General features: G+C 36.5%; 1 protein-coding gene across 2 annotated transcripts in view; it reads left to right on the forward strand.

Annotated features, from left to right (window-relative positions):
- RLF (RLF zinc finger) overlaps positions 1-22,010 on the forward strand; it is a 79,308-nt gene that overhangs the window by 47,102 nt on the left and 10,196 nt on the right. For both annotated transcript variants that reach the window (XM_036851835.1, XM_036851845.1), the window contains one exon: positions 16,642-16,778. In XM_036851835.1, the coding sequence (XP_036707730.1) occupies positions 16,642-16,778 (137 nt within the window). The remainder of the gene's footprint in view (positions 1-16,641; positions 16,779-22,010) is intronic.

Genomic DNA, 22,010 nt, shown 5'->3' on the forward strand with positions numbered 1-22,010 from the left:
GCCTTCCAACTATATTCTCATTGTTGGAGGGGGAGGAGGCGGGTAGAGAATAACCAGCTACCACTTTTTTGAGCTTTTACCATGTATTAGGCACTATGCTAAATGCTATGTATACACTGTCACATTTAGTTCTCACAACTCTTAGGTAGCTCCATTTTGGTAAGGAAGTGAGGCTCAGATTAAGTAATATGTTCATGGTTATAAAACTTAAAGTAGATAAGCTGAGATTCAAACCTGAGTTTGGTGTACTACCACTAATATTATATTAAAGATATAGGATGATAAATACTATTCTAGGTGGTGTATACCTAAGTGTCTATATGTCATATGCTGTCTTAGGCATTGGAGATACAAAGATGAATCTAGAAGCCTTTGAGCTGGTGTACTTGCTTTCACTCTTGCCTTCTACATTTTATTTTTCCCCAAAGTAGCCAGAATAATCTCTAAAACTTAAATCAGGCCATGTCACTTCCTTGATCAGAACCACTCAATAGCTTTCTGTCTTGCTCAGAATAAATCCAGAAGTCTTTATATTCTGTGTGCCATGGCCCCTGGCTACTTGTCTAACCATCTCTGACTATATCTTGTACAACTTAACGCTCACTCCTCTCCAGCCCTCTTGTCTTTGCTGTTGTTTGAACAAGCCAAACATATTCCTACCTTAGAGTTTTGCCTTAGATCATTCCCTGGAATGCCCTGCCACAAGATAGTTTGGATAGCTCATTCCCTTACATCATTCACATCTCTCCTTAATATTGCCATATCAGAAAGACCTTCCTCACTGTCCCACCTAAAATAATACCCTATCTCTCCGTACTCAGTCTTGTTTTTCTTTAATAAATATCTCCTGTAAATTATTATAAATGTATACAAATCCATCTAAAATGGCCCCCATCACTCTCTGCCCCCTTACCTACCTGTTTTTTTATTTATAGTACATACCACTACTTCTGGACGTAATGTTTGCTTATTCTCTGTTTCCTCCCACTAGATTGAAAACATTGTAAGGACAGGGACGTAAGTTTGTCCATTGCTGTATCTCTACATCCTAGACAAATACGTAGCCACATAGTAGGGACTAAATATAAGCCTGTAAATTTATTTGTTTGCAATGTTGGGAAGGGTAAGGAGATGGGAGACTGCTTACCTCTAATAACAGCTGCAATATCATGTGTTTGGGAAGCTTATTCAGAATAAGATGGAGTAATGGTTATTCTCAGCACCTAATATATGCCAAAAGAATTCAGAAGAAGCAAAAATGCTAGATCTTGGATTTGATTCCTCTTTCTCCTATAACAATAACAACTTTTCCTTTAATCTCTCAACCTTTGTTTATTTAAAACCTATTTTGTTTTTAGCATTGTATTAGGCATTGGCAAATACATAAGGGTGTACATGGCCTAGTTTGGTTGCCAGAAACAGTAATAGGAAGATAAGTACTAAGCCATATGATAGTGCCTCTAAATTCCGTAGAAGTGTAGAGGTAGAGAATATCTTTGTGGACTGGCGTATAAGGCTTTATAAAAATTGATCCTTGAGTTGGACCTTGAAATAATGGTGGGGTTTAGGTGGGTAGAAAGAATGGTTTGGGGACAACTGACTGTGGTAGTAAAGGCACAGAAATGAATATGCACTTTGTAGGGAACCACTAGGGAACACCTTGCCTGGGTCAGAGAGTGGATGTTTAGATCTTGTGAGAAATAAGACCTGTTGGGTGGGGAAAAGTAAGGCCTTGGAAACTCCAGTGCATTTGAACTTAGATTCAATGCAGTAGAAATTAGGAAGGTTTTGAAGATAGGAAGTGAAATGACTGAAACGGTGTTTTAGGAAGCATAGACAGAAAGAGTATATATTAGATTTAGGAGAAGAGATTGGAGTTAGCAAGAGGAGAAAGGATGGGACTTGCTGACAGGACAAAAATAAGGGATAATGTGCAGAGATCCCTTCAAGAGACTCATAAGACCTGGGAGACTGGAAGAATGGGGGTGCTCTGCTACTGACAAGAATGGCAAAGAAGAGGGGGGTATGGGAGGACAGGGAGGATATGGGATGCTTTGTACAGGATCTTTCCTGGTTTATTAATAACAAATCAAGAAAACAGGATTTCTTCCTGAAGTTACAGAATTAATTCCTTTCAACAAATTTGTGGAGAATGCAAGGAACCTGGGTTATTGGAAATGTGATCTGATTTACTATGGTCTGTGGATCAAATCCACCCGGCTACTTGTTTTTGTAAATAAAGTTTTACTGAACACAGTCACGCCTACTTGTTTATTGTTTATGACTGGTCTTGCTCTACTATGGCAGAGCTGAATAGCTGTAACCAAGACCATCTGGCCCACACAGTTGAAAATATTTTCTGTCTGGGTGTTTACAAAAAATATTTGCTGACCTTTGCTATGCAAGATTCAGATTTCCTAGTATATTACAACCATTAAATATCATTTAGTCTAACCTTCCATGATTTACCAATGGTGAGACTGAGGCCAAGAGGTAATGTTTCCAAGGCCCTCCCTTCATTAAGCTAATTATTAAGTCCAAGCCCAGGCTAGAACACAGATCTCCTGGCTCACTGGCCAGCTCTCTTTACACTGTACAACTTACTTCTAGTTGGTAAACACTGATGAGTCATGTTCTAACAGGAGACATTTTGGTGGTATTTTCATTCCATTCATAGTTATACATTTATGTATAGGTGCAACTTAAAATATTTTTATAATGATTGGGATTCATTTGTTAAATATGTCAGTGTGACAACATTTGGCACACATCATAAAATTATTTTAAAAGGAACACTAGTACCATCATAATTAGTCTCTTATCCAGTGATGCTTTCTTTTGCAAGTGAGAGCAGAATTAAATCTTTAAAAATTTGCTTTGGGAAAGGACCAGTGAATCACTAGATGTTCATTAATTGGAGTTTAAAATCAGCACATGTTCTAAGGCAGCAAAGTTATAACACAACATTTGCCATCTACTTCAGCTGAGTTCAGGAGAAGAGTCAAATTAACTTGAGTAACAACTGGGAATAAAAGTACTTATATTTTGGCACCTGCGGGTATCACAATAATGGGTGTGTGTAATAGGAAACCTCTGCTGGGGAAGATTTAGGCAGACACGCACAATTAAGATTAATTGATGGGGTCAGCTTGAAAGCCAGAATTCAGAACCCAAAATTTAGAACTCCATGGAATCCTCAAGTTCTAGGTTGTAAATACCTTATTTAGAATTGGATGAGATGACACTGTTATTAATTTTACATATGAAAGGATTTTTTAAAAAATATTTTTAAAAATATTTATTTTTTCATTCATTTGCCTGCACCAGGTCTTAGCTGCGGCACAGGCGATCTTTGTTGCCACGCGAGGGATCTTCATTGTGGTGTGTGGGATCCCCAGCTGCAGCGTGCCAGCTCCTAGTTGTGGCATGCGGGATCTAGTTCCCCGACCAGGGATCGATCCCGGGCCCCCTGCATTGGGAGTGTGGAGTCTTTAACCACTGACCGCCAGGGAAGTCCTTTTACATATGAAAGGATTTTAAGGAAAGTTACAGACTTGGCCATGGCCTAGTGTCGCAAGTGGATGTTTCCTATGTGTATATTTTTTATTACTGAAAGAGGAGATTCTTTGCACAGGTCAAGTTTCCCACATATAGTATAAAGGATAACGATGTTTTAAACATGAAGCACTTCTATTATTATGAAGAGCAAGAAATCTGTCTGCAGAGTTCTTGGCACAGATAAAGAAGTGGTTCATTTCAGTCTTGATCCCTGAATGAACTGCATCTTCAGTGTCTCATGTGGTTACAAGGCTTGCTTCTTCTCTTGATGAGGAAAGGAAAAGACAAACAGGACCCAATTTACTCACCAGTCTAACACTGTTGGGAATTGACACAGTCACTAGGTATATAAATGATAAACAGAGCAAATACACTTAAACAGGACCCATTGGGAATCCAGTTTGGGAGTAGAAGAAACAGTAAACAACAGCATAGAGATTCGAGATGTACCTTTTTTTTTAAATTTTTATTTATTTATGTATTTATTTTTGGCTGCATTGGGTCTTCGTTGCTGCGCGCGGGCTTCCTCTAGTTGCGGCAAGAGGGGGCTACTCTTTGTTGCGGTGCACGGGCTTCTCATTGCGGTGGCTTCTCTTTGCGGTGGCTTCTCTTGTTGCAGAGCAAGGACTCTAGGCCCGCAGGCTTCAGTAGTTGTGGCGCACAGGCTTAGTTGCTCCGCGGCATGCGGGATCTTCCCGGACCAGGGCTCGAACCCGTGTCCCCTGCATTGGCAGGCGGATTCTTAATCAATGCGCCACCGAGGAAGTCCCCAGATGTACCTTAAATAAGAAGATTAAGATGGATCCCGAACAAGGAATAATAAAGTGTATAATTAAAATTAAAATCGATAATATTACTTTATGTATCCTTATGGTCATATGGTGAATGAGATGTACTTTCAGAAAATACACTAAAGGTAGAAAGCCTGTATGAAGAAGTGGAAGATTTGCCTATTTAAGTATTTTATCTCCGAAAGCAGAGTTCTTTTAAATAGCTTTGAAGAGACATCTTCCTAAAACTTAGTATATATTTGGATCTCACCTCTGCTGTTACTTTCATGGGTTATGTGTGGGTATTTTGGTTGATATATGATTATATTGGAGAGGTCATCATGGAGAGTTAGACACAGTCATGTTCAAGAATTCAGTAGGACAATTCAGGCTTCTCTCAGATACTCAGAGTCATAGGATTTAACTAGAAGCATCAGTGACCATTTATTTCTTTAGGAAACATACAAGTGACCACTCGATAGCATAGTGTTGGTCTGTGGTATTGCTGCAGTTTAAAAGAAACCTGGTTTTTAGAAGCACAACCTTTTTTCCAGGTGATGTCTATGAACCTAACAGGGATGATTCTCTCAAAAGTAGACCCAGGGGCTTCCCTGGTGGCGCAGTGGTTGAGAATCTGCCTGCTAATGCAGGGGACAGGGGTCCGAGCCCTGGTCTGGGAAGATCCCACATGCCGCAGAGCAACTAGGCCCGTGAGCCACAATTGCTGAGCCTGCGCGTCTGGAGCCTGTGCTCCGCAACAAGAGAGGCCACCATAGTGAGAGGCCCGTGCACCGCGATGAAGAGTGGCCCCCACTCGCCGCAACTAGAGAAAAGCCCTCGCACAGAAACGAAGACCCAACACAGCCATAAATAAATAAATAAATAAATAAATAAATAAATAAATAAATAAATAAAAGTAGACCCAGGGTTACATGAAATGGAGGCTTGCTAAGTGACTCCTCCCTTTCTCCTACTCAGGGATGCAAGTGAGAGAAATCTTATTATGTGGATAACTTCCACTTTGATTCCTTTTTGAAAAGACCATTTACCAGCTTGTTTTTTAAAATCCATTATTAGGAATAAATTATTTGCATTATACGCCGGAACTGATGAGGAAAATACTAGATTGAAAACCATAGTCCTAGAGAAAGGTAAATGTTAAAATATTCCAGTAATGGCACTGGCCAGAATACTAGTTTACCTTGGTTAGCCTAAGCATGAAGATAACTTAAGACAAATAAGCCATCTCTACCCACCTTCTCTTATGCCAGTTGGCTACCTGTTGCTGTTTAATTCGCTGATTATTATGAAAGCCTTCTAATTGCATCTGTTCTTGTCCCCAAAATTCATTCTCTGCAATAGCCGAGGTGATCTTTTTTCTTTCTTAAATAAAATTAGGCATTTTATTTTGAGATAATATTAGATTCAGATGTTATTGTAAGAAATAATACAGGCATGCCTTCCAGTCATTTAATATATATTCACTGGAGACTGTGTTAGGCACTAGGAATACAGAGGTGAAAAGACACAAGGGAGAGCAAAAGCAGACAGTATTCACACAATGTGAGGCTTGGGGAAAGGTCTGTGCTGGAAATTGTGTTCCAAGTTATCAGCATTTAAAACCAGAGAGTGGAGGGCATTAACTTTTTCAGAACTCTGGAAATTAACTAAAGGCTTACCATAATCCTAGGACGTTTTATTCAAGAAAAATGCATGAATCTCAGAACAGTGAGCTTGGTGGCATTTTAACTTGCCCTACTTCTCATTTCCCTCTCCCTAGCTTCACAGTAACCTTGAAAACCAGCAGCCTAGCAGCCACCCGAGGAAGCAGAATGGTTTTGGAACTCTGCAAAAGCCCATCCCCACAGAATTGTCACTATTTGACCTACTTGGCAACTTTCTGAAAAGCTGTGTTCTCAGGATTTGTCTTTATTTGACTCAGAGCTCACTCCACCGAAAGTTCTGTCCCGGGGCATTTATCAAAAATAATGATTGGTACTTGTTTAACATGACAGTTGTCTGAGGAGGAATTACCAGTTGGGCTTAACAAAAGACTGACAAAAAAATTAAAAAGAAAAACTGGGATATAAGATGTCCATAGAGGACTTTGAAAACCTCTGATATATTCCTAGTACTCTGTAAGGTAACACAAATGTATAGTGCTGTATGTCTGCCAAGGAATGACCTGAGAAGGCTTTAATCCCTCACCTCTTGGTTACCTTGAGGCTTCGCACAAGTAGGAAATGAAGGGCAGGTTAGAGCTGTAAACTGCCTACTGAAATATTGAAAGGATTCCCCAACACACACACACAGCTGCTTGGCAAAAGCAGAGAGACTTGTTTGTTCAAGGCATTTAAGCAGCATATTCAACATCTTGAATTAAGCTAACCAAGCAGAGACTGTAGTGGCCACACATGACAAAGAATACAGGCTTTACAGAATTATTCCAAGAAAGTCACTAAACAAACAGTAACAATAATAAACCCCAAAGAGGTGAAAGATTCTGATTTCCAGAGTTGCCACAATATATTATTTAAAATATCCACTTATCATTATAAAGAAATATGGTAGTCCATACACACGGAAAAAGGCAGCCAACAGAAACTTAGGATGCCCAGGTGCTGGATTTACTAGAAAAGGAACTTTAAATCAGTTATTGCAAATACACTCAATTTGTGGTAGTTATGTTCTATATAGTCACTGCAAACACTGAATTAGCTTATACTGAATCCATTGCTCCTAGGGGAAATACCAGGTTAGGTTCCTGCAAGCCTCTGGTCACATAATTTTTGTCAACTGATCAATACATAACCTTGTTTTATGTGCGCTTCTGTTTAAAGATACCTTATTTAATTTATATTATTGATTTATTAACATTGAACTCATAGCCAACAGCAGTGTAACTCATGCCTGCATGAAACTTATTTAACACATGTATTTTCTCCATAAGGCACATCACAGTCTCTTGCACTTAGGAAATTAGGCAGCACTTTGGCACTACAACTAGGGGCTATTCTAAACAGTGAAATCACCAATGAAAAATACAAAAACATTAAAGAGTGGCACTAAATAGAACATGAAAAAGATACTTGTTACAGTATGAGAACTGAAACAAAAAGGCAGAGCAACACCTTGTTTGACCTTAGCTGGGAACATGCTCAAGAGAGGATTCAAATTTTTTGCCATTATATGCATGTTCATGAATGACTTTGATAGCACTGTGAGTATTGAATTTTGGGGTTAAAAATAAATTTCATCAAGTAGGCTAATTTATAAGTACAGAATCTGCAAATAATGAAGATTAACTGTATATTCAAAGAACTAAAGCAACTAAAGAAAAGTATGAGAAAAATGTCTCAAGACGTAGACAATAGCAGTAAAGAAATAGAAAAAAAGAACCAAATAGAGATTGTGGAGTGAAAAAGTACAATAATTGAAATTAATTCACTGAAGAGGCTCAACATCAGATTTGAATTAGCAGAAGGAAGAATTAGCAAACTTAAAAGAAAGAAGTCGATTGAGATTACTCAATCTGAGGAACAAAAGAGCCCCAAAATACATGAGCTGGCGTTGAAGGGGGAAATAGACAATTCAAATATAATAGTTGGAGACTTTAATACCCCACTTTCAATAGTGGATAAACCAACTAGACAACAAGGAAATGGAAGGCTTGAGCAGTACTATAAACCAACTAGACCTAGCAGACATTTATAGAATACTCTATCCAAGAGCAGCCGAATATACATTCTTCTCAAATGCACATGGAACGTTCTCCAGGATAGACATATGTTAGGCCATAAAACAAACCTTGATAAATTTAAAAGGATTGAAATCATACAAAGTATGTTTTTTGGCCACAATGGAATGAAATTAGAAATCAGTAGCAGAAGGAAATTTGGGAAAGTCACAGATATGTGGAGATCAAACAACACCTCAAAATAAGCAATTGATCAAAGAAAAAAAACGGGAAGTTAGAAAACACATTGGGATGAATGATGAAAACGCAACATATTGAAATTTATGGGATGCAACTAAAGCAGCACTTAGGGGAAATTTACAGTTGTAAAATGTCAATATTAAAAAGAGAAGGATCTTGGGAGTTCCCTGGTGGCCTAGTGGTTAAGATTCTGGGCTTTTACTGCTGTGGCCCAGGTTCAATCCCTGGTCGGAGAACTAAGATCCCCCTGCAAGCTGCGCAGTGTGGCAAAAAAAAAAAAAAAAAGATCTCAAATTAATAACCATCTGCCCTAAAAGACTAGAAAGAAGAGCAAACTAAACCCAAAGCTAACAGAAAGAAGGAGATAATAATGATTAGAGTATAAATAAATGAAATAGAGAATACAAAATCAATAGCAAAAAGTAATAAAAATTTGTTTTTAAAGATCAACAAAATTGATAAACTTTTAGTTAGACTGAACATGAAAAAAAGAATACTCAAATTACTAAAATCAGGAATGAAAGAGAGGACATGACTACTGATATTACAGGAATCAAAAGGATTATAAGAGCATACCATGGGGCTTCCCTGGTGGCGCAGTGGTTGAGAGTCCGCCTGCCAGTGCGGGGGACACGGGTTCGAGCCCTGGTCTGGGAAGATCCCACATGCTGCGGAGCAACTAAGCCCGTGTGCCACAACTACTGAGCCTGCGCGTCTGGAGCCTGTGCTCCGCAACGGGAGAGGCCGCGACAGTGAGAGGCCCGCGCACCGTGATGAAGAGTGGCCCCCACTCGCCACAACTGGAGAAAGCCCTCGCACAGAAACGAAGACCCAACACAGCCAAAAATAAATAATAAATAAATAAATAAATAAATTTATTAAAAAAAAAAAAAAAAGAGCATACCATGAACAACTATACACCAAAATGTTAGATTTACTTAGATGAAATGGACAACTCTTAGAATGAAACAAACTACTGAAATTAACTCAGAAAGAAATAGAAAAACTGAATATACCACGACTAGTAAAGAGATCGAGTAGGTAATTTAAAAACTTCCCACAAAGAGAAGCCCACACCCACATGGCTTCACTGGTCAATTGTACAAAACATATACAGAAGAATTTACACCAGTCCCTCGCAAAGTCTTCCAGAAAATAAAAGAGGAGGGAATCCTTCCAAACTCATGCAGTGAGGCCATTATTATCCTGATAACCAAAACCAGACTAAGATATCAAGAGAAAGAGAGGTACAGACCAATATCTGTAACAAATATGGATGCAAAAATCCTCAACAAAACCCAGCAAAACAAATCCAGCAATATAGAAAAAGGAGTACTGTCTGCACTCTGTATCCATGGATTCCGCCTCCAACTGTGGATTGAAAATATTCAGGGGAAAAATTTCCAGAAAGTTCCAGAAAGCAAAACTTGAATTTGCACCCTCCAACAACTATTTACATAGCATTTACATTGTATTAGGTATTATAAGTATCCTTGAAGTGATTTAAAGTATACAGAAGGATGTGCGTAGGTTATATGTAAATACTGTGCCATAGAATAAAGGACAAAAGCTACATGTTTGTCACAAGAGACAGAAGAAGCATTTAACTAGATCCTACACCCTTTCATGTTAAAAACACTCAGCAAACTAGGAATAAGCTGGAAACTTCCTCACCCTGATAAAGAGCATTTGTGAAAACCCACGGCTGACGTAATACTTAGTGATGAAAGATTGAGGGGTTTTCCCCAAAGATCAGGGACAAAACAAGAATGTCTGCTTTTGACACTTCTATTCAATATTGTGCTGGAAGTTTAGCCAGAGCAGTTAGGCAAGAAAATAGCTAAAAGGCATCTAGATTGGAAAGGAAGATGTATAAGTATTTCTAATTGCATATATCACGATCTTGTATATAAATGATCCTAGTAAGATCAATATACAAAAATCATTTTTATTTATATACATCTAACAATGAACAGTACAAAAAATGTAAGGAAACAATCCCATGTACAATAGCATCAAAAAGAATAAAATATTTAGAATAAATTTTTAAAAAGAAGTACAAAACTTGTTTGTATACTGAAGACTTTAAAACATTGTTGAAAGAAACTAAGTAAATGGAACAACATCCATGTTGTTGGGCCAGAAGACAGTATTGTTAAGATGGCAGTACTCCCCAAATTGATCCTCAGATTCAATGCTATCTCTGTCAAAATTCTACCTTCCTCTCTTGCAGAAATTGATAAGATGATCCTAAAATTCATGTGGAAATTCAAGGGACCCTGGATAACCAAAACCAGTCTTGTAAAAAGAACAAAGTAGGAGGACTCACTTCTTTATTTCAAAGCTCACTAAAAATTTTCAGTAATCAGGCCGGTGTTTTCCTGGCAAAAGGGTAGGCGAAAAGATCAATAGACTAAAATTGAAAGTCCAGAAATAGGACTTCCTTGGTGGTCCAGTGGTTAAGACTCTGCTTCCAATGCAGGGAGCATGGGTTTGATCCCTGGTTGGGGAAGTTCCGCGTACTGTGTGGCGCAGCCAAAGAAAAAAAGAGAGAGAGTCCAGAGATAAGCCCTCACACTTAGAGCCAGTTGATTTTCTACATGGATGCCAAGGTAATTCAATGGGGGAAAGAATAATCTTTTCAGTAGTTGGTTCTTTAACAAATGGATATCTACTTGTAGCAGAATGAAGTTTGACCCTTAATACCACACGTAGAGATTAACTCCAAATGAATCATAGACTTAAATGTAATAGCTAAAACTGTAACATGTTAGAAGAAAATATAGGAATAAATCTTAAGACCCTGGATTAGGCAGTTGTTTCTTATATGTGACACCAAAAACACAGGTGACAAAAGGAAAAGTAAATAGGACTTCATCCAACTTTGTGTGTCAAAGTCAAGAAAGTGAAAAGTTGATCCACAGAAGGGGAGAAAATATTTGCAAACCATATATATGTAATATAATCTGATAAAGGACTTGAGCCCAGAATACATGTAGAACTCTTTAAAAATCAGTAATCAAAAGACAAATAATTTAAATTTTTAAATGATCAAAGGGTTTTTTTAATCATTAGATTTTTTTTTTTTGAGCAGTTTTAGGTTTACAGAAAAATTGAGTGGAAAGTACAGAGTTCCCGTATGTTCTCCCTCACCCCCAGAGTCACCTATTGACGTCTTGCGGTTGGTGTGTTAGATTCGTTACAGTAGGTGAGCCAGTACATTATTATTTACTAAAATCCGTAGTTTACATTAGGCTTCACTCTTGGTGGTGTACATTCTATGGCTTTTGACAAACGTATAATGACATGTATCTACCATCACAGTATCATATAGAATAGTGTCACTGCCCTAAAGATTTCCTATACTCTGCCTATTCATCCCTCACTCTCTCCTCTCATGCCCCTGGCAACCACTGATCTTTTTACTGCTTCCATAGTTTTACCTTTTCCGGACTATTACGTAGTTGGAATCATATAGTATGTAGCCTTTTCAGATTGGCTTCAGATTGGCATTAAAGGTTCTTCCATGTTTTTGTCTCTGTCGCTCTTTTTCCCAAGTTATTATCAAACTCATATTGCCCTTATTTAATTTTTTTAAACCAACCAAAGTCCATGGTTAGGGTTCAGTCTTTGTGCTGTGCATTCTGTAATCTGCAATTCTCAGGAGTCTAATCCTGCTGTTTATTGTGTGTGCTGACATTTTCTGGAGTGGCTTGTTTATTTGTGCTTTTTATAGTTTGGGATTGTGAGCCTCAGTTTTGGTGGGTTGAGTGGGGGTAGGGAATACTTTATGTCTGAGAATTCTCATAGGCCTTAGTTAGCATATATCTCTATAAATCATTTTTACGTTTGCTTCTGCCAGGTAATTTAAAGATATTACCAGCCAGAATCTTCTTTTTATTTTATTTGTTTTTCTCAGTTTGGGTTTTTTAGACAATAGAATAGTATTATATCAGACTCCAAGTTTGAATGAGGAAAGATTATAAATTCTCAAAATTTTTTTGATCCCACAAGAACCCAGGTTGAGATGGACAAATACATTTTCCTGTTATATCCCTGCCCCCCCGCCCACCTTTTTTTAGTCTACACTTTCTCTGAGTTTTTAGCTCTTCAGGGGTTCCAACTTTATGCCAGAGGGTTCAGTGCCAACTTCTCAGGTTCAGGCTTTATCATCTCCTAACACGACTTGTAAAACCCAAGCCTCTTAGTGAAATTATGTACAACCCAGCAAGTTAAGGCAGTTGTCCATTCACACTTAAACTTCTTTCTTGAGTTTTCAGCTATGTATTTAGGAAACATATTTGTTGTGTTTTATCCAGGATTTCTAAGTGCTTTGCCACAGGAGAATTTTAAGCAATTATTCTTGTTAAGTCCAACTCTTTGTTTTTATTCCTTATTCAGCACCAGGGCTGGCAGGAAAGTATGTAACCATTATATATAAAATTCATAGCGTAAGGTGGTATGTTTTCATCTTTGACCCCTGAGTTCCCAGCATTAGCCACTTCTTGTCTTTATCCTAAAAATTTTTGATTCTGGTCAATTCAAATGTCATTGATAGTGCTTATGCATGATTTATATTTTTGTATCATTAAGTTTATCAGACTTTCGTTATGAGGTAGACCTTGATAAGGAAAGATCTGAAGGGACTGGTGAGGATTTGAAAGAGGCTTAAGGTGAGAACATGGTGTGAAATGAATGAGCCTGAATAGTCTTTCACATGCTTCTGAGTTCTTGGCTGGTTCTGCTCACTATCCATTCATTTCAATTCAGTAAATGTTTATTGACTACCCTTGGACATAAAACAGTCACTGTTTTCCTAGCCTTCAAAGAGCACACAGTAATAAGGTATTATCATTTCCACTGTTAAAGCATCTCACTGTAGCATAGTGGCTAAGAGTATGGACTCTGGAGCCAGACCATCTGGGGTAGATCTGGGGATGTTTATGTAAATTTGTAGAACAGTACCTGATATATAGTAATGCTGTATAAGATTTAGAAGTATTATTATCATTAGTATTACTTTTTCACTGCCTTTTTTTTTCTTCTTCACATCTCCTTATTGCTCTCTCTGCCTGGACAGTCAGCTTACCCTCTCCTGTCTATCTTGTGGACTGATAAAAACTCTTGCTTAAGTCACACCCGAATATTAGGGTAAAAGAACAGATATACAATCCACACAATCCAACCTTTCTTTAAAATAGGTACATATTTGCAGTAGTCATGTATTGTTTGCTATACAGTTAGTGTGTATAGACAGAATACTGGAGTAAAACTCACATTGGTTATTATTGAGTTGTAAGATCTAAGGCTAATTTTTATTCTCTATATTTTTCAGGTTTTCTATTATAAACATTTTTATAATCAGGAGAAATCTAATAAATAGAAGTTAATCAAACTAAAAACTATACTGATTTCAAGTCATTCCTTTCAGATATATATCCAGAAAGCCTTGCCAGTCTTACAGATCTTACCATGTTGATAAAATGAGAAAATACAATAAAAGTTATTTGAAATGGATAAAAAATATTCTAGAAATATAAGTTGTGTGTTATTTCCATTCTGATTTATATGTCTGGCATAGAGAGCTTCTCATGCTATTTCTCAGCTTGGAGATGTTATATTGCTGCCAAAATGGAATTTTAGAATTCTTGGTTTTCAGCAGGAGCTTTAACATGGTGTGGATGGTAGGTGGTGGTTGTTCTGGAACAGCTGGTTTTACTTGCTGTGGAATTCTCACTTTGGTCCTTCAATCAGTACAATTTTAAGTGGTTCTGTGGTGAGCATTTCCTCTCTGGATGACCCTTCTGATTCATTCAGCTATGGATGAGGATATGGTTGTTTAGGGCATCAGTAAAATTCCATCTTCATAATGTATGATTTTATTTTTTTCCCTGAAACCTGAGTTTAACTTTAATTATGTTTAGGCTTTAACAACTTAACTTTCCCTCCCAATACTCGTTAGATACAAATTTACATCGAGTGATTTTGCATCTGAGAGTGATCTTTTGAAATACTTTCTAGTATTCTTAAGGTTCACTTTCTTTTTTATTTTTTCTTTTTAAAATTTATATATTTTGTGAAAACAATTTTTTTGTCTAGCATTTTATTTATACTTTTAATGAAAACAATTTTTAACAGCACTTTTAAAGTGCTTCCTTTTTGCCAATCCCTTTTTTTTCTTTTTATTAATTTAATTTTATTTATTTTTGGCTGTGCTGGGTCTTCGTTGCTGTGCGCGGGCTTTTTCTAGTTGTGGCGAGCGGGGGCTACTCTTCATTGAGGTGTGCCAGCTTCTCATTGCGGTGGCTTCTCTTGTTGCGGAGCGTGGGCTCTAGGCGCGTGGGCTTCAGTAGTTGTGGCTCGCGGACTCTAGAGCGCAGGCTCAGTAGTTGTGGTGCACGGGCTTAGTTGCTCCGTGGCGTGTGGGATCATCCCGGACCAGGGCTGGAACCCGTGTCCCCTGCATTGGCAGGCAGATTCTTAACCACTGCACCACTAGGGAAGCCCCGCCAATCCCTTTTAAAACATATTTTTTTTAGACTTAGCTCTAATAGGTACACATAGCACATTTTTAGAAATTGAGGTATAATTGACATATATTAGTTTTAGTTGTGCATCGTGATTCAGTACTTGTATATATTGTGAAATGATCATCACAATAAAGCTAGATAACATCTGTCACCATACATAGTTACAAAAACTTTTTTTCTTGTGATGAGAACTTTTAAGATAAACTCTCAGCAACTTTCAGATATGCAATATGGTATTATTAACTATAGTCACTGTGCTGTACTGAAACATGTTAAAAATTCTTTATAACTATGAGGAAGGTTCTGTTATTCCCATTTTAAAGATGAGGAAACTGAGGCACTAAGTTACTGAGAAGTTATGTAACTTATCCAGGATCACACAGCTAGTAGCTATAGAGCTGGGAAGAGAATGTATACAGTCTGGTTCTACAATAATTGCTTTTAACCACTGCACTACACTGCTTATTATGTCATTGCATTATCTTTCCAAAGATTAGAAAACACAGTATTAAATAAGTTTCACTTTTTCAACACGAACTTTTTACCTTTAAATTAAACTTGATTCATTTATTCCATTTATCAGCACGTATTTACTGAGTGTCTTCTATGTTCCAGACACTGTGATAAGTGCTGAGTTTTGAACAAGATGTACATAATCCTGACCACATGGATTTTATATTCTAGCAGAGAAGACATGCTAATAAGTTGTTCAACTAATGATTGAATTGCAGTTGTGGTAAATGCTACAAAGGAGAATTTGAGAGTAGAGTTTTTGCCAGGGATTCTAACGTGCTTTTAGCAGTTAGGGAAGGATTCAGTGAGAAAATGGCATTTGAGCTAAGCTGAGAAAGAAGCCTTTCTGTGCCTACCTGAGGGTATAACTAAAATTAGAGACTTAAAACCACCAGAGTGGTTCTGCATAGCACTCTGGAAGGAGATGAGCTAAACTCTGTATGCCTCATTTGCCCTGATGCACACTTCATTTGTCCTGAAAGTATCACTGTTTTGTATATTTGGTGCCTAGTATAATTGACATTTATAATGCTGACACAGTCATGAAATAGACTATGTTCTTCATATTCTGTTTATTAAGACAGGGAAATGATAAAATAGAGAGTGAGAAAGGGTCTTCAGAAGTCTTAATCTACTGTTTTACCACTATACAAAAAGAGCCCTGGAAAATTCTACTGATTTGCCCAGAGGTTGGTTGTTTTTGTTTTTTTTTTTAAGATTCCTATAAATAGTGTAAATGAAAAAGATGTGTTTCTAAAAGTGTTTTAGTTGTGTGAAAAACTCAGTTATACAAAATAGTTTTTCCTTAATTACATGAGAAAATGATATGTTGATATAGTATTTATATTTAAAACAGTTTCTCAGCTGGCCTCCTTTAGCCCTACTGGGAGTAAGGGTAAGCTTGTTATTTTTCTGTCTATAACTAGAGTGACTTGAATTAAATTGAAAAAGAAAGAAAGAAACAAAAAACAGGGAAAAAAAAGTTGATGGTACTTCAGGTGAAAATAACCTGAAGTTATACATAATTTGATTCTTTTACATAGTAACAATGTTCATGAGTAATTTTTTTAACTGTACAAAAATGTTTTATCTGTGTTGGGACTGCAGTGGAACTTCCTCATAGCATCTGTTCTCTTCTCTGTTTAATAATTTCTTATATGAAATTTTTATTCCAGAAGACTCAGCTATTAGTAGAAGAAAATTATATATCCCTAATTCTTGCCTCATCAATTACCAAAGATAGAAAATGTTATAAAGAAGTTTCATGTTATATAACAAAGTTTACAGAAAAGTCACCATTTTCTTTTTGACTTAGTCATCTCATTTTTGATAGATTGCAAAGGTCGACTGCAAGGAGGTACTAGACATCATATGTAATCTGGAATCCGAGGGTCAGGATAACACAGCATTTGTTCTTTGTACGACTTATCTTACCCAGCAGCTCCAAACTGCAAGTGTATATTGTTCTTGGTAAGTATATTTAGTTTTTATTCCCTTTATTTGTTAGTACATAGTATATAGCATTTAGGGTTTATGTAAAATGTTGGTTTATTTCAAACTTAAAGACTAAGCAGATTAAATGATGACATGAGAATTAAATCTTTCTTAAAAGCTAAACCATTTAATTAAAAATATTATTGGTTTAATCTTTTCCAGGAGAGTCCAAAAATAAAGAAAGAGTAAAAAGTCTGAGCTCCTCTTGATTATTCCATGGAGAGTTGTCTGTTAACTTCAATATATATCTTCTTCTTTGAAGATAAAATTATGGCAGTATAAACCAAATTGGTGTTAGGTTGTTTTCCTTTACATTTATTACATCTTCTGATAGTCACTTTTCCCCTCTTATTTGGAAACTCACTAATTATCTAGGTTTCTAGGTCAAACTTGCACTAGAGAAGGAAACCCATTTGAATTGTAATCTTTTTTTGCAACTTTGGTACTGTTTAGCACAATTGCATTATTTGGTTTTAATTCAATTTATATCTTGTTTGCCTACAGAGTACTTAGTTGCTAAAAAGGACACAGTAAGTGTAACCCTTTGTTCTTTCATCCTAACTGTATGAAACTGTTTAGGACAGCAGGACAAATGTACACAGGAAACCTCTAAAATGCAAGACTCTATAAGTATCAGATTCGTGGTATGGAAAACGCTGTAAGAGATTAGAGAAGGGTGCTCACTGTACACCAGTGTTTAAGGAAGTTGTCAGGGAGGAGGTAGAATTTGAGCTTTAATTCAAAGAATGGGTTGGATTTGCATAACCTTGATTAGAGGAGCTTCTAAGAATGACTTGAAGTTGGAAGTAAGCATTTTGTTTATAGGAAAACCTAATAAAACCTTTCATATACTTCAGCCCTTATTGATCTCCCTCTGGAGCATCTGTGTATATCTATAAAGTTTTATAGTTATTAGCACTTTTTATGTTGCTGTATTTCTTTTTATTTACTAATTTTTATAGAAATACTATTTGAGTTCCTTAAATTATCTCTCCCAATCCTCCTAATAATCATCGTACAGATAAGGCAGTGGAGGATCAACGGGATCTGAGAAGTCTTATAATTGCCCACAGTCTCAGAGCTAAAGGGGTAGAGGGTAAAGCCCAGGCATTTCGACCCCTAATACAGTGCTTTTCTTCTGTGCAGTTGTTTTCTTGGCACAGGGACAGAATTCACATCGCAGTCTTCTACCAAGTCCTCTGTGCCAGACTTATATCTCCTCTGAGAAAGGAGATACTAGGATAGGGGCTTAAATATCATTGGGGGCATTCTGTTAGCTAACCAAAAAAAAAGGTGCTAAAAGTAAAAAGAATTTTAGCAGAGCAGTGAGATTTTTGATCACTATCAAGTAGAAGAATTTGTTTTTCATGCATTAGAGATTAGAGATTTAACCTCAGTAAAGCAGATGTATTTACTTGTGGAATAACCCCCATTTTTTCTTTTTACAGTTGTTTTCTTTGCCTATAATGAAAAAATATCTGCTAGCTATAGCGAGGCTTTTAGGGCAAAGAATACATTAAATCACATATGGGATGTGTTACAGATTATAAAGTGTTTTTCAAACTATAGTCACACAGTTCTTTTAATATTCTTGATATAGCTTCCCTTTTTTTTAGTGAGTCTAGGATTAATGCTGTTCTCCTGCAGCAGGAAAGGATTAAAAGGGATTTCCCTCTTATTGGCCTCCTGAGGAGCTATAATGAGTAAAGGAGAGGAAAGAAAATCTTAAATCACTTCACACTTTGTTAAAAGTAAGCTTCTTCCGAGCAATTCAGAGGGAAATAGAATATAAAATTTTAGAATTTTAAAACATTTTTTTCGCCCTTCTGTTGTTTTCAAAGGCTTTGGGGGGGGGGAGGCGGTGGTAGTGGGATATTGGAGTTAGCATAGCCATAACATAAAAACAGTGAATTTTACTAAGGAAAATGAGTCCCAGGAATTCTGTTCAAATAGGATAGATTCTTTTGTTGTGCTAGAGGTGTCCTCTGTTGAAGATAGTAGGCTATATGGGAGTATTTGTCTAGAAAAGAAAAAAATTTTTTATTACTTGGTATTTTATTGATGACAATAAAGTTGGAATATGATAATAAAAGCAGTCACTTATTTTAAATATACATATTAGAATTTATTAAGTGTCATTCTCGAATTTGGTCACCAGTGAAGATATTTGAAAGGTAAACTATGTAACTATCACCCAAAACAGTTTTTTATTCTTTTAGAAATTTCCTTCAGAGACATTTACAGATTACAATAAAATATATCTTATTACTTTATAGCAATTACCATATTACTGATCTCAAAAGGTATATCACTCAGCTTATTCATTAAGCTTAACCCCAAAAGATTTTTGGCTATTTGCAAAAATCAAAGAAGTGCTGGAGGAATGAGTTCCCTATATATGTCTAGCAATGGTAACATAATTAGAGTAGCCATGCAAGTGAGAAAGATAACCCTTTTGAATGGGACAGTGTACATACAGATGTGTAATTGCTACTGCTTCTTTAAAAATAAAATGATACAGTTGAACCTTAAACCTCCACACTCAGCTTTCAGTGAGTATTTGATAGGTTGACCTTTGGTTTCTGTAACACCTCTGAGCTTTAAATCTTTTATGTTGTATATTTGTGTTTCTTCAGATGTAATTTCGTGTTGCTTCTCTCCCAACTAGACTGTAATATACCAGGGTCGTCATGTATGTTGTCTAATTTACAGTTCAGTCCCCAGCACCTGGCGAAGACCAGATCCAGATATCCATTCATGTTTTATTTAACTGAATTTTTTAGAGGAAAAATGAAGTCATGAGAATCATCTATATTTGCAGGAGCCCTCTTTAGGGAGTGGTCATTCCTTAATTCCACAAAGTTTTCTTTGCCTCATTTCTAAAATACCTAAATTCTGGATCACAGTGTGACATTGTAGGCCTCCTGCTTTGCACAAACAGTGCAGTTTAAGGTTCTTGCTTGGTAGCTAGATGTCTGCCAAAATGTGTTTCCTACTATTAATAGAACTAAATATCCTTTCCAATTTTTATGAATTTGTATATAATTTGTTGTCTTGAGGTAGGTGGTGGGCTAATTTGAGTGTGCAGTAAATCATCTGAACATTGGAAGCATCCATACAGTAGAATCATTTTCAGTATATTCTTTAATGGTTGTCCATTTTTTTAAAAATCACATCATTGTAGTGGTTGAAGAAGTATTGTCCTAGTGCATGTATGATCCAGGAGGCTATAAGTTGCTGTTGGTGGTTTCATTGTTCCAGCGTGCAGATTTGAATGGATGATTAAAGTGACATCTTGACGTTCTCACTAGTAGTCCACCGGTTTTCATGGTGTCAGGCCTGTTTGTATGTTTGGGTGGGTAATAGTTTTAGTTTGTTTTGGTAATAGTTTTAAATCGCTCAATTGTAACTGTGGAAATAAGTGTACAAATATAAAATACATGATAGAAATGTTCTTTTTTGATCATGGTTATTTGGAGTTAAGTTAACTTAACTCTAGTTAACTAGAGTTTGAAATATTTAATTTGGAATAAATCAAGCCCTAGACATTCTGATTTTTTTAAAAAAATCATTTTGAGAGACTTTAATTCTCAACGTGCCTTTTATCACTTTATCAGATTTGCCTAACTTTAAACTTGTACCTAGTTGGTGAATTTTAGATAGTAGATATCCTTTACCCTTTATCTTCATAATCAGGTTTTACTAGCTTTGATAATTTTGTTCTTTTCAAATAGCATAGATTTCACATATATTTTGGTAGGTACTTCTTTTATCTCGGAGCATATGTAATTCTCCATTTCCTTTGTTATTCAGAATTTTGCATTATTCTCTAAAGTTTTATTAGTAACATGCTTACATGTGAATGAAGCAGTCTTCTAAGTTTAAAAGTGAACAGTCATCCCAATTACTTGCCTGCCTGGTAGCTATTTTCAAAGCTGGCCTATCTCAGTTTTTACTTTTTCTGGTTAGGAAAGCAATGCTAGTCACCAACACAAATATTTAAAGGCATTTTAAGTTAATTTTACTTGTTATATATAGCTCAAATTTTCCATCATTAAATATTATAAGCTTTAATCATATATGTCTTTTGAGACATATATTTATTTCAATCTTTGAAGCGAGTTTTATATCTACATAAGAATTTTACCATATGGGAATCCCAGTTACCTCCTTAAAAGTATAAGAAAATACGTCTGTTAAACATGTTTGTTTTTAAATCTATTTCTAAAAAGAGGTGTATTCATTTCTTAAGCTTTGGATTTGTACCGTTTCCTGGAATAGTCTGTGTTAATAGCAATAATAGGATATTAGTGTTCTAAAACTGGCTCGTGAAAATAATATTATTTTTTAATGGAAATCATTTAACAAATACACAGTATCCATTGAGGTTGTACAGAAAAGAGTTACTTTAAAAAAATTTTTTAAATAAATTTATTTATTTTATTTTTGGCTGCGTTGGGTCTTCGTTGCTGCGCAAGGGCTTTCTCTAGTTGCAGCGAGCGGGGGCTACTCTTCATTGCAGTGCGCGGGCTTCTCGTTGCGGTGGCTTCTCTTGTTGCGGAGCACGGGCTCTAGGTGTGCAGGCTTCAGTAGTTGTGGCGCACAAGCTTGGTTGCTCTGAGGCGTGTGGGATCTTCCCAGATGAGGGCTCAAACCCGTGTCCCCTTCATTGGCAGGTGGATTCTTAACCACTGCCCCACCAGGGAAGTCCCCAGAGTCATGTTTTTTAAAGTGATAACATTCTCTTCTGTTTTGCTAAGGAACTTTCCTTGAATTCACATTTCATATTAACATTAGCATTTCTATTCTGGGCATTTGTTGAGTTTCTAGTGCTTTTGCTTTACAGTTTTCTCTTAGCCCATTCAGTACTTTTATTTAACTTATTCTTTTCAAGCTTTTCTTTGTTTTCATAATGAATATTTGTGGGATTCTTATATTTTAGCCATTTCCAAGAGTGCCATTTTAATAATTTTATTAGTAATATTTAAGATATTATCATTCCAAGATACAGGCCTAAGTAGCATCATGACATTTTAGAGATGGAAAGGGCCCATGAGGTTAACGTGGTGAAGTACTATACCATTAGAATATTTCATAGTTGTATACACTTTGTTGGCAGCATATTGATGTCTGATGATCCTTGCCCACTAGGACAGGGCTTAATTCAGTCAGTATAATTACCAATGTAAGGGGTAAAACCTTTTGGAA

The sequence above is a fragment of the Balaenoptera musculus genome, chromosome 1 (genome assembly GCF_009873245.2).
Source record: "Balaenoptera musculus isolate JJ_BM4_2016_0621 chromosome 1, mBalMus1.pri.v3, whole genome shotgun sequence".
Taxonomy (NCBI): domain Eukaryota; kingdom Metazoa; phylum Chordata; class Mammalia; order Artiodactyla; family Balaenopteridae; genus Balaenoptera; species Balaenoptera musculus.